The sequence below is a fragment of the Meriones unguiculatus genome, chromosome 15 (assembly GCF_030254825.1).
Source record: "Meriones unguiculatus strain TT.TT164.6M chromosome 15, Bangor_MerUng_6.1, whole genome shotgun sequence".
Classification (NCBI taxonomy): domain Eukaryota; kingdom Metazoa; phylum Chordata; class Mammalia; order Rodentia; family Muridae; genus Meriones; species Meriones unguiculatus.
In genome coordinates this window covers 42,764,651-42,777,430 of record NC_083362.1, presented here as the reverse complement: position 1 = coordinate 42,777,430, position 12,780 = coordinate 42,764,651, and the positions used below count along the sequence as shown (strand labels likewise).

The following is a 12,780-nucleotide window of genomic DNA, read 5'->3' as shown; positions in this document are numbered from 1 at the left end:
TCCCATCTCTAGATGTAACAGCCTCCTCTCCTGCTAGGTGCACTGCAGTTTCTCAAGGTCATATGCTCACATCTGAAGATTTGGAGCTAGGATTCATGTGACCTAAAGAGAACATGTGACATTCGTCTTTCTGTGTCTGGGTTACCTCAATATAATATTTTCAAACACATTTTTTTAATTGAGTCATTTGTTTTCTTTACTGTCTTTTGAGTTCTTTATATATTCTAAGTATTAATTGTCTGTCAGATGTGCAGTTGATAAAGAACCTCTCCCACTTCATTGGATTCCTTTTCATTTGGTTGATTGTTCTTGTATAGAAGCTCTTTAGTTTTGTGAGGTCCCACTTGTCAATCGTTGGCCCTAATTCCTTGGGAACTGGGGTTCCGTTCAGCAATCACTTCCAACACCTGTGTCATGTAGGGTACTGCCTATGTTTTCTTCTAGTAGTTTCAGGGTTAGGTTTCACATTCAGGTCTTTGATCCATTTGGAGTTAATTTTTGTGTAAGGTAGTAGTTTTGGGTTTAATTTTATTCTATATGTGGACATCCAGTTTTCCCAGCACATTTTTTTAATGCTGTCTTTTTTTCCAGTGTATATTTTTGGTATCTGTTAAGTATCAGCAGCTGTAGTTCTGTATACTCATATTTGGGTCTTCTGTTTTGTTGAATTGGTTCGCATGTCTGTTCTGTGTCAGTGTCATACTCTTTTTATTATAATTCTACAATCTAGCTTGAAATCTGGAATGGCAGTCCCTCTAGTATTGTGCTTTTTACTCAGGATTGCTTTGACTGTCTGGTTTATTTTGTGGTTCCCTATGAGTTTTAGGATTTTTTTTCCTGTATTTCTCAGAAGAATGTTTTGGGTATTTTGATTGGGATTGCATTAAATCTGTAAACTGTCTTTGGTAAAATAGTCATTTATACAATTCTGACAATTCATGAGTTAGAGGTCTTTTTGTCTTCCTTAGTATAACCCTTCAGAGATTCTTTTATTGCCTTGGTTAGGTTTCTTTCTTTTTTCTTTTTGTTCTTTCTTTCTTTTCTTTTCTTTCTTTCTTTTTTTTTTTTTTTTTGAGGTTGTTGTGAATTGTCATTCATTTCTCATGCTTCATTTTGGGGCGTTTTATGAAAGACTTAGTTGTTTCTGTGTCAAATGTTGTGTAGTTTTGCTACTGAAAGATCCATTGTGTAACTCAGGGTTTTTTTTTTTTTTTTTTTTTAACCCAGTTTATTGTGATGAATTTCAGACTTTCTAGTGTGTGTCCTGCATACAATGTAATGTAACCCGTCTTGTTGCATGCTGATGCTGTTGTGCTCATCAGCTGTTTACTAAATTCCTGACCACTTGACAGGATGGAGGTAGTTGTGCTCTGAACTTTCAGCTGTAGGAAGGTTTTTGTTTCTGTTTGGTTTTGCTTTCTTTGGTGTTCCTCTTTGGAGAGTATCATAAAATATTTTTGTTCCTTGCTACATTTGAATTTGCTTGCTTTGTGTAATTAGACTTAACTTTTAAGGCTTTAGAATTTTAAATATAATATTGATAACCTAGTTCTGAGTTTAGAAGAGTAAGAATTTTTAGAGAGAAGTTTCCATTGTGTTTGAACTTTTTTGTGGTTGCTTCTTTTGTTTTCTGAGACAGAGTTTCTCTGTATAGCCTTGGCTGTCCTGGACTCGATTTGTAGGCCTGCCTCTGCCTCCCTGAGTGCTGGGATTATAGACATGTACCACCTCTCCCTGCTGTTTTAATCTGAGCATTCTTAATCTCCATATTGTTTTCCCTCTGGACAGGAGAAGAGGCCTCGGAGTAAACTTCCCAGAGCCCTGAGAGGCCTCATGGGTGAAGCCAATATTCGATTTGCTCGAGGAGAACATGAAGAGGCCAGATTGATGTGCATGGAAATCATAAGACAAGGTGCTTTCTGAGGGGACTTGTTGATGATGCTGATAGTTAAGTGGTTGGCTTTTTAAACACATGGGGAAGCAGTTGATGTGCTGTTTAGGAAGTCCTTCAGCAGTTAGAGGTGACTGTAGCAATGCTAACCTGCCACTTTTCACCGTGATAGGTGTTACTAGAAATGAAACCACAGAATGGGATTCAGTGAAAATATGTAATGTCTTTCGAACTCTCTCTCGTTCCTCCCTTTCCTTTCAACTGTTCATTTTAGGAGTTTTAGGCTTTTATAGCATGAATCTTTTTAAGTTAGCCAATATATCTATTTCTCTCTATTGTGTTGTGGGTTGAATCTACACCTTTCTGCACTCTGGGTGGTGCTCTACCAAGCTATGCCCTCAGTGCTGTTAATTTTCTTTTAAATGGTGAGAATATTATGTTAAAAATAACTTGAAGAACATTCTGATGAATTTCATAATGTTTTATATTTATTCCTTTTGGTTTCATTTTCTAGATTAGGTAGTGCTAAATTATTTTAATCTATCTTTTGGTAAACATACATTTAAGTTCATCACTTTAATCTTTCCATTAAATGGCACATCTTTGTATCACATTACTTTTGTGGTTGCTATCAGTTGCCCTGCAGTGTACCTTGGGCAGTTGTTATACAACAAATGTATTCTTTCAGTATCCTGGCATTTTCTTTTAGTTATATTTGGTCCTTTTATAAGTCTTACTGTAATTTCTGGGATTATTCATTATGGTAACTTGTGGCTACTACGTATGTCCCTAGCCCATTAGAAATAAGATTAACTAAGCATTTCTTTAGAATATGTTTGGTTTTTATTGTCTAATATTATTTATTTCAGCTTATAACTTTATTTTGGGAAGTATTTTTTGAAAAGTCTCTGACAGTTTTTGAGATTTTTTCCCCCCATAAATAGTGTTTTAGAAAGCAGGCAATGGTGACATATGTCTTTAATGTCAGCTCTTGGGAAGCAGAGGCAGGTGGATCTTTGTGAGTTCGAGTCCAGCCTGGTATACAGAGCAAGTTCTAGGACAGCCAGAACTCCACAGAGAAGCCCTGTCTCGAAAAACGAAACAAAACAAATTATAAATATAGCTTAATCATTACATTTGACATATTTGACTGACGTGCTGTTTGGGTACCCTGTGTGCATCTACCCTCTATGGTGCAGGAGCTTTAAACAGTGAAAGTTCATCCTCACTGATGTGACTGATGCTTCTTGTGGGGAATTGCCAAGTTTTTAGGCCATATTTAGCCTTAGTAACAGGAGACTTTAATAAGGATAGCATGGTAGGAAGTAAGGTTTTTATGAAATTGTATTTTGTTAAAAGAAAATGACAGTTTAAAAATGATGTTGAGCATGATGGTGCTTGCTTTTAAGTTCTAGAAATAGGGAGGCTGTGGGCATCTCAGGTTTGTGACTGACCATGTCTACATAGTACATTGAGATCAGCCTGAGCTAGGTAGCAAGGGTCCATTCCAAAAACAAGTAAATAATAAATAATAAGTGGCTAAAAGTGTTTGAAAATAAAGAAAATATGTAGTGTTTTATATTATTAAGTTATGTTGAATAGTTTTTATAATTCTTTTAGACTGATTTAGACGTTAGTTATTAGGAAAAATATCTATAGTTAGAACTGTAGCATCTATATCAGCTTAAGCCTATTCCTTTATCCAATGTAATCTATTTTATGTTCTCTCTTATTATTATAGCTCCTTTGGCTTATGAGCCATTCTCTACACTTGCCATGATATACGAGGACCAAGGTGACATGGAGAAATCGTTGCAGTTTGAGTTGATTGCTGCACATTTAAATCCCAGTGACACAGAAGAATGGGTTAGGCTGGCAGAAATGTCTCTGGAACAAGATAACATTAAGCAGGCTATTTTTTGCTATACAAAAGGTAATGGCAGTCTCCTTGTTTTATTAGGTATTACATGACAGGCCATTAGTGCATTGGGGGGGGGTATGTTGTTAGCCCAAGTGTATATGTTCTTTTTCTCTTTTTTTAATTAAAAATTTTTTGAGAATATTTTACATGAGAACTGTGTCTCTATCACTTCTGCTTTCTCTCTCCCCTTTAGTTCCTCAGTTCCTTTCATGTTGACCTCCCAATTCATGTTCACCTCTTAGTGTGTCTTTACATAAATGTGTGTATGTATATATGTATATAGAAATGCATATATACATGTATACACACACACATATATGTAAACCACATATAATACACACACATATAGAAAGCCTGCTAAGTCCATGTAGCCTTACTTGTACATGTATGTGGCCAGGGCTAACCACATGGGATAAGGCAGTACCTCCCTCCTCACTGGAGGAAGATTCTCCCTCTCTCAGTGTCCATTCACACCTATAGATCTTCATGCACAATTTTCTTCATCCATGTTGGCTTATCGACTAGCAGTCATTATGCTGGTCTTGTTCAGGCAATCATATTAAGGGTTTGTGGGTGCATTTTTCATGTTGTGTCTAGGGTGCACTGTCTCACAGCAAACATCCAGGTTCCCTGGCTCTCTAATCTTTCCACCTCATCTTCTGTGATTTTCCCTGAGGCTTAGGTATAGAGGATGCTGCAGAAGTATTAGTTATAGAACAGGTTGTTTCTTGTATTTGTTGAATTATGCTGCTAGCCCAAATGTACTTGTTTCTTATAGTCTGTTATGCATTTAGCTGGAGCCCTCTGTTCTCATGTTTATTTGTGACTCACTTCATATTGTGTTGAATAGAGCACAAAATTAGTGGCTGAACAGTACATTAGATTTCCCACTGTGCCCAGTGTTGCTTTCAGGCTGTTAACTTTTGTGACTTGAGCAACCAAATTAGGATTAGTGCAGAAAGTCAAGTCAGGTCTTAGATCAAGCCCAGTCAAGAATTCTTATGAAGATAGATTTATTCCAGAATAATTTTTTTGTTTCCACTAGGAAAGTGTTTATTGCATTTTTGAGGTAAGTCACACCTCTTTTGATAAATATGTAAATTTTTTCTCTCTTTTTTTTCTTTCTAGCTCTTAAATGTGAACCTACTAATGTCCGTTACCTGTGGGAGAGATCAAGCCTTTATGAACAGATGGGTGATCACAAAATGGCCATGGATGGCTATAGGCGTATTTTAAATCTTTTGTCTCCATCTGATGGAGAACGTTTTATGCAGCTGGCTAGAGATATGGCAAAGTAAGTTTGAAGTGAAGTATATGTACATACATGCCTTTACTTGTCATTTTGCAAATCAACGCTATTAGAAATAGAATGTACTTTGCACTGAGGTCTAAAACAAATTTTAGTCTTCTGTGTTTTGCTTTTTTATTTTTTTTATTTAGTGCTTCTTGGTTTCCAAGTAAAGGGTGTGATTGTTCAGAAAGTTTTCTACGTAAGATTGCACTTCCAGTGCTCAAAAGCTTAAAAATGAGGTATGTTTCTCAAGGAGATGAGAGTGCCAGGTTTTTGAACTTTGTTGATATTGTATATATTTGTAATAATTTGAAATGATTTTTTGTTAAAGGTATGTCAGTGAAGTCTTTGTAGCCTGGAATAGTCTCTGATCTTGAGTCATTACTAAAATAGTATGTTAAGTGACATGCTGCTGTCACAGGTTTTCTTTGGAATAGCCTTTACTTCTCTGTTGTACAGCAGAACAAAGCAGGAAGTATCTGGCTAAGTGATGTTTTCTGCTGTTCTTTCTGTTTGAAGAGCACAATGCAGCATTTCATCCTGGGCTAATTATTGATTTGGCATATTGGGATTAACCCGTGAATTCTTTGACCTGCATTCTGATGCTTTTTAGCTAGAACTTAGGAGCAGTAGATATATTTTTACAAGTTCAGTGAGGGAAGCAACTCTAAGTTGATGGCCGAAGGTATGCTTTGAGCACTGATGACCTTGCAGCTACTACTGTGATTAGTCTAATAGACCTGAAGAATTATTAAGTGCTCGTGAAGATCAATTTGTTTTTCGCTTTTATTATATGTGAAGAGAGGCAATGGCCAGTTGATTGATTAGGCTTCGCTTTGATCATTTGCCTTCCAGAAATATTTATTGAGTATATCTTCTGCAACATTGTATAAGGAACCAGGATGACCAGTAAACAATTATTAGAAGTTCTCTGCCCTCATGGAGCTTATGAGGGGAGATAGATAGAAAGCAAGTAACAGCCAGATATTTAACATAATTGATAAGTGATGAAGACAAATTAAACAGGGAAACATGATAGAAACAAGGTACAGAGTGTGTTATTTTAAAACCAGGGTTACTGAAGGCCTCACAGGCCTTAGGACATAGGTACAGGTATGTTCAGGGAACAAGCTGGAAGCTGATGCATTAAGGTGAACATGGCAGCGAGCTTCCAGAGCACAGCAGCAGCTTGGGGGTAGGGTAAGGACTTTGGAAGCCAAGCCACAGAAGGGTTTGAGTAGAAAAGTGATATAATGTGACTTAAATTTTAAGTGCATCAATTTTGGTTGCTCTTTTGAGCAAAAATTGAAGCGTGGTAAGGTCAGAAACAGGAAGACTAGTTAGAAAATTACTGAAATGATAGTTGGGAGGGAAGATCATAGCTTGATCAGGGAAGAAATAGCAGGGGGTAGTAAGAAGTAATCAAATTCTCGGTGTAACTTAAAAGTTTGTGTAAAGATGGATGCACTGATGAGAGGAGTGTGTGTGCTCATGTATGTGCACATGTGTGTGCCAGGCTCCTGTATGGCTGTCATGTATGCAGGAGGGAGGGAAGAGAAGGCAGTGAGAGAAAGCTTTAAGCAAGGACTGACCCGCAAGCTACTCCAGCATTTAGAGGGCAGGAGAGGAGAGCAGACAGCCAGAGAGAAAAGGAAAGGTCCAGTGCAGGAAAGCCATGAAGAGTGTGGTGTTCTGACTGATGGAGGAGAGCACTTCAGTGAGGCTGCTGGAGTACATGTGGAGCATTGCCGACAGGTCCCAAAACTGAGAGTCGGCCCTGAGGGTTAGTGGCCTGGAGGTCTTTTTTGGCAGAATGGTAAGGTTAGCTCTGGTGGGGCCTAGGTCAGGTGCTTATAGCTTCTTAGTCCCTAATGCAAAGAATTGAAAATAAGAGTCTACACAGTAGCAAGGAAACTTTATTCAAAAACGAGATTGTAATAATAGTAACAATAAATAATAATAATACAGATCAGAAAGAAACTTCAGGCCATGAGTGAGAAAGTATTCAGGTGCCCCAGTTATTCCCTTTGGGGTTCAAGAGAAGGAGGAGTTTGGCAGCTCTCTATTTTGACTGGTTGTTTAGGTCATGTATACACTTCTTGCTGTTCATGTTCCTTCCCATAATGCACGGGATTTTAATCATATGCACACCCAGTTATGCATAAGGCTAAGGTGGTAAATAGGGACTTTCCCTAAAAATGTCCATAAGGACACTTGCCTTCCTGCGTGCACATGCACAGTTGAATACAGACAGCAAAGGTGTGGCCCAGGGAGGTCCTGTGCTGAAACAGCAGCTTATAATGTAGGTAAAGTGCAGTGGGCACTGCTGCCGTATCCACTGCAGAAACCTTTTCCTCCCCTGAGGTCAACCCTTCCTCTTTCTCTTGATAGCACTTTGTATCAGCCTGTCACTGACAGGTTTGAAAGGTTATAAATATAGTGTGTTGTATGTTTTGGAATTCAGAGCAATACACTTTTTTTAAAAAATAGTTGAACTTAATTAAAAGAATAAAAAGGTGAATCTGTTACTTTAAATTTGTAAAACTTCCCAAGCAAAAGTAAAATTACACAGAGCTAGAGTATCATTAATTACATGTCATTTACAATGGAGTACTTCTAGTAAAAGCAAAAATCAAGGAAGAGCTCAGGCTGGATCAGCCATTCTATTGTTCTTACGTGGATACTGGGGAAATTGAAGTTATCTAAGTTTGATTGTCATCCTGGGGGGAGAAATGGATCCCAACGAGCTGTTGGCTGTTTTTATGTTGGGGAGGATTTAGAAGGAGCTTTTGAAAGTGTGATACTTGAAATTATGATATTGTGAATACATTATGAAACTGTGTAATTTTCTCTGTATCATCTCTGATTATGATTTTATATTTCATAAGTAGGACTTTTTCATTATTAAAAAAATATCTAAAATTTAGGCAGATTCTTGGTAGGGAATATTGCTCAACGCTAGTATGCTTGCCTAGCATGTACAAGACCCTGGGCTCATGATTAAACTAAACAAAACCAACAACAAACTCCAAGGTTTTAGGTCCAGGCAGCTTATTTAAAGAGTATACCTTGTGCACAATTAACTTCCCTTGGAAGTTAATGTGAGTTTTTCCATTTCAAATCTGGGCTTTTTAGCGTTTTTACTTTTCTAACAAAGACATCATGAAGAAGATAATATCTTTGTAATGGAACTGGCCTACTGATCATTTTTCTCATGTCATTTGTCCTGCACTTCTCAGCGCATGATTCCCATTATCTTCTGCTTTGGGTGGACCTGTTGATGCTGTGAGCACTGTTGTACATTTTTAGTAAAACCAACACAAAACAATGACAGATTAACACCGATAGTCCTGACATCAGTAGGAGCTTCCCATGCGCTGTCACTTTTGACCTTGGGTATGACCTATGCCATGGAGAGACAGGAAGGTTTGCTTTGAAATCCCCATTAACTGCTCTTAGTTTTCTACAGAACAGAAGGTTCACTTCCAATGTAGGACCATCTGCCTTAAGTGCCTTGAACCCTTATGACCACTTCCACCCAACCCATGGTGCTGAGGGATGAACTCAGGGTTTTCTGCATCTTAGCAAACAGAGTGCCATTGACCTCTGCCCTCAAAGCTCTGGTACTTCTTACATGTCATGTAGTATGTGTTTTTACCTCACAGCAGTTGTTCTTAAAAAAGTGGATTGACTGTGACTCATGTGTATGCTCTTGTTTTCAGATGTGCATGTAAATGTGTGCCTGTGCATGTGGGGAGCAGCCCTGGGTGTGCGCACATGTAAATGTATACCTGTACATGTGGAGGTCAGCCCTGGGTTACATAGACTGGCTGCCAGTGAGCCCCAGGGATTTGCTTGCATCTGTCTCTCAGCACCTAGCACCATGCCTAGATTTTTACTTCTGGGTTCTGGGTCTCAAACTGGAAGCTTATGCTGACATAGCAAATACTGTTGTGGTGAACCTCTTCACCCTTTGGCTTTGTTTTTGCCACCTTTGAGTTGTTTGTGATATTGGGCTTTGAACCCAGGGTCTCCCACATGCTGGGCTAGGCATCTACCACTAATGCACAGCTCCAGCCTCCTGTAGGCACTTATTCTACTCTCGTAGTAATACCTGAGAGTGAAGGTGCTGCTGTAATGTTAAAGTGCTTCCTCCTTCTAACATCTAAGAACATGAAATCACTTATTGTTAGACAGCCTAAGACACTTTATAATCAGAATTAACTAAGCATTCACTTGCCACTCACTTTTTTAGGAGTTACTATGAAGCCAATGATAGTACTTCAGCTATCAACATAATTGAAGAAGCCTTCTCAAAACACCAAGGCTTAGTATCCATGGAAGATGTTAACATAGCAGCTGAATTATATATTTCCAACAAGCAGTATGACAAAGCTTTGGAGGTAGGAATGCTCGTGTGTCGTTCCTTTAGGTTTAAAACCTGTGCTTGTCTTCCAAGGATGCCTAGAAATTAGCAGGTTGCCATTTTAATTATATACTAAAGTATACATTTAAACTGTGAAGATAATAGGTTTCTAGATTCTGTGTGAAATGTAAATATAAATGATACTACCACTGTGGAGCCCAAGTGTGTCCGCACCCAATGGTAGCAGGACTCACTCAAGCTGTTTCTGTTGGAGAAAGGAAGCTGGTTTGTGGTCAGACTCATAAATCTTTGCTTTTAGTCAACGGGATTTAAAGTTCCACAGTTAGAATTCTTTATTTCAAAAGGGGTATTCTTTTTTTTAATACCGTTTTATGTTGTAAGGACTATTTGAAATAAGTATTCACAAAAACGTTTTTTTATATGTAACTTTTATTTATTTATTTATTTATTTTCATTTTTTTTTTTTTTAGGTAATTACAGATTTTTCTGGAATTATCCTGGAAAAGGAAACTTTGGAAGAAGGCACCTCAGAAGAGAATAAAGGTTGTAGCACACTTCCTGTAGGACACACACATAACCTTCTCTTGTTAGGTGTGGGGTCTTGAGGTGGTAAGGTTCTTAGAGCATGTCTGCAGCAGGAGTCTAGTCTTCTTATATCAGTGTTTTGTTTTGTTTTGTTTTGTTTTTAACTGAGACAGGTTTCTCTGTGTAGCCTTAACTGTCCTGGACTGGCTTTGTAAACCAGGCTGGCCTCAAACTCACAGTGATCTTCCTACCTCCTCCTTCCTGATTGTTGGGATTATAGGTGTGCACCACCATGTCTGGCTTCTTATATCAGCTTTTAAGTAATCTTTCTTCTTTTCCTTTTTGTGATGCTAGGGTTCAAATCCAGAGCATTGTGCATGAAGGACAAGCATTATACATTGAAATATATTGCTAGCCCTTGGTTTATAAGCAATCTTAACAAAATTATTTTTTTAATTTATTATATGCCCATTTGACCACGCCATTTCTCTTTGGTCTGTGTTCCTTTTCACTTACTTTTGTTTGTTTTATTCTGTTTCGTTTGTCTCTGTTTGAGACAGGATCTCACTCTGTAGCATAACCTGAACTTAACACGTAACCCACGCTGGCCTCAAACTCATGGCAGTTCTTCTGCCTCAGCCTTTAAATGCTGGGATTACAGGTGTACATCACCATGCTCAGCTTCTTATTTATTCTTAGAAGAAAAGAGAGTGAGTAGGTCAGAACCTTAGGCCTTCCTAAAAGGGCTTTATATGATCTGCTGTTAAAAATTCTACTTAAAACTTAGTCGTTACATAAAAAGTAGGAACTGTTGTGATTATCCTAGCCTAATTGAAAGTCAGAGTGATAATCACAGATCTGAGTAGAAAGTTGTACCTGAAATATGCCTCGGCCGGGCCTTTTCCAGCTCTTGCCTGATCTTTGCACCATGCTCATTAACCTATTCTATGAAAATGTTAACATGTACGACTTCCTCTGAGTCGTAACAAAATTTGTCATTTTTGTGGTCATAGTATGTGTCCTTAGTCCTGTGAGAGTTCCTGTGTAGTATTTCTCATCGTTATTTTCAGAGGATTTTGATGGGAGTTACAGGAAGTGATTTGATGGCTGAGTATGTCTGCTTCAGAAAGCCTCCTTCCTGACCTGCTGTGATGCTTAATAATTTCATCATGTTGCAATCCTTTGAGTTCTCCAAAACAGAAACTGTTAAAATAGATCCATCTCACTGTTAAGGAGTAATTCACTTACCTAAATCAATTGTGCTAATTCATGAGGCAAGACCTGGGACTGTAGGATAAGGGTCAGGTAAATATTGGAGTGAAAGGCTGTTGGAAATGGGAGCCTAGTTCAGTAGGAGTTCCTTTAGAAGACCTGCTGGTTGAATGGGAATGTGTATGTGACTGACTTTTCTGTCCTCGAGAAGGTAGGATAGGGTCGATAAGTTTAAATGGTATGTATAAACTTCCTCTTTACTCCTTCGGAGCCGCGGTGAGGGTGAAGCAGTTTCTGTGGTAGGGCGTCAGTCAGGTGTGGGCCCTGCTGCTGTGGAGTGAGGTGAGTGAGGCGGTGAGAGGTAACGTGCTGGGAAGCATGGGGTTTGCGCAGCTAAAGGCTTCTTTGCGAGGTTCGCTACCGTCACATGGCCTCGGTTAGAACTGAGACCTAAGTAAGTTATTTTACAGCCATACTTCATTTCTTGCCTCCCTCCTTTCCCTCTTTCCTTCCTTTCTTTTTTTTTGAGACAGGTTCTTGCTATTAGCACTTACTAGTCTCAAACTGAAAATTCTGCTTTTGGCTTCCAGGTACCAGGATGTGTCACCAGGCCTGTTTAGCCATTATATTTGGTTTAGACTTTTTTTTTCCTAGAAATTTTTAGCTAGGTTCATTGGTACTTACCTGTAACACCGCTCTGAAGGCCGAGGCAGGAAAACTGTAAATTCAGGCCAGCTATAGTAAAACCTTGCCTAAAAACATTACAGTTGTTTCAAAAGTATTGAAGTCCTGTGTCTTGAAAATACTAAATAGAGGGCTCTGTTCAAATTTTAATTGTCAATGTAAGCAGTCATTTTATCATTTAGTATATTTTACTGTTTCATTTATTCTGTTTTCCTCACATTTTCACTGATTTAGCATATCTAGAATCATGGAACATCAAAAAAAGTAATCTGGGACATGTTTAGTGACATTTCAATAGTGCAGACAGTCCTCCAAGTAATGATTTTCCAGTTTCTTAATAGTGCAAAAACAGTACACATCCAGTAGAAGGCATATGTTCAATTTTGATGTTTTCATAGATCAGTACTAACCTCACATGTTGAGAACCAGCAACTGGCTACAGTGCTCAGCCCCCAGTCATGAGGGGGAGCAAGAGATACTCTATAGTGGACTGTATTACCAAATCTGTAGGTTAGGTACATTAAATGTCTCTTTAATTCATGACATTTTCAATTTAGGTTGGGTTTATTGGAACATAACTATCTTAAATAAAAAAAATATGTGTATAAAATAATGTTTCGTTTTGGGGCTTGGAGAAATGGCTTCTCCGCTTTATTCCGTAGAGCAGAGTGCTTGCTGTACAAATATGGGGATGTGAGTTTTTCCTTAGAATTTTATGTTAATAGCTGGGAGTTGTGGCAGCATGTACTTGTAATTCCAGCACTTAGGAGGCAGGAGCTCATGGGTCGTGGGGCCTGATAGCCAACCTGTCTGAATTGGCAAGCCAGCCAGTGAGAGACCGTATCTCAGAAAAAAAGGTGGATGGCTCT

At 38.5% G+C, this 12,780-nt stretch overlaps 1 protein-coding gene across 3 annotated transcripts in view; it reads left to right on the top strand.

The window, feature by feature from the left end:
- The window catches only part of Gtf3c3 (general transcription factor IIIC subunit 3), a 37,425-nt gene that overhangs the window by 5,902 nt on the left and 18,743 nt on the right, over positions 1–12,780 (top strand). For all 3 annotated transcript variants that reach the window (XM_060368362.1, XM_021655499.2, XM_060368363.1), the window contains exons 4-8: positions 1,789–1,912; positions 3,633–3,824; positions 4,941–5,106; positions 9,359–9,506; positions 9,961–10,033. In XM_060368362.1, the coding sequence (XP_060224345.1) occupies positions 1,789–1,912; positions 3,633–3,824; positions 4,941–5,106; positions 9,359–9,506; positions 9,961–10,033 (703 nt within the window). The remainder of the gene's footprint in view (positions 1–1,788; positions 1,913–3,632; positions 3,825–4,940; positions 5,107–9,358; positions 9,507–9,960; positions 10,034–12,780) is intronic.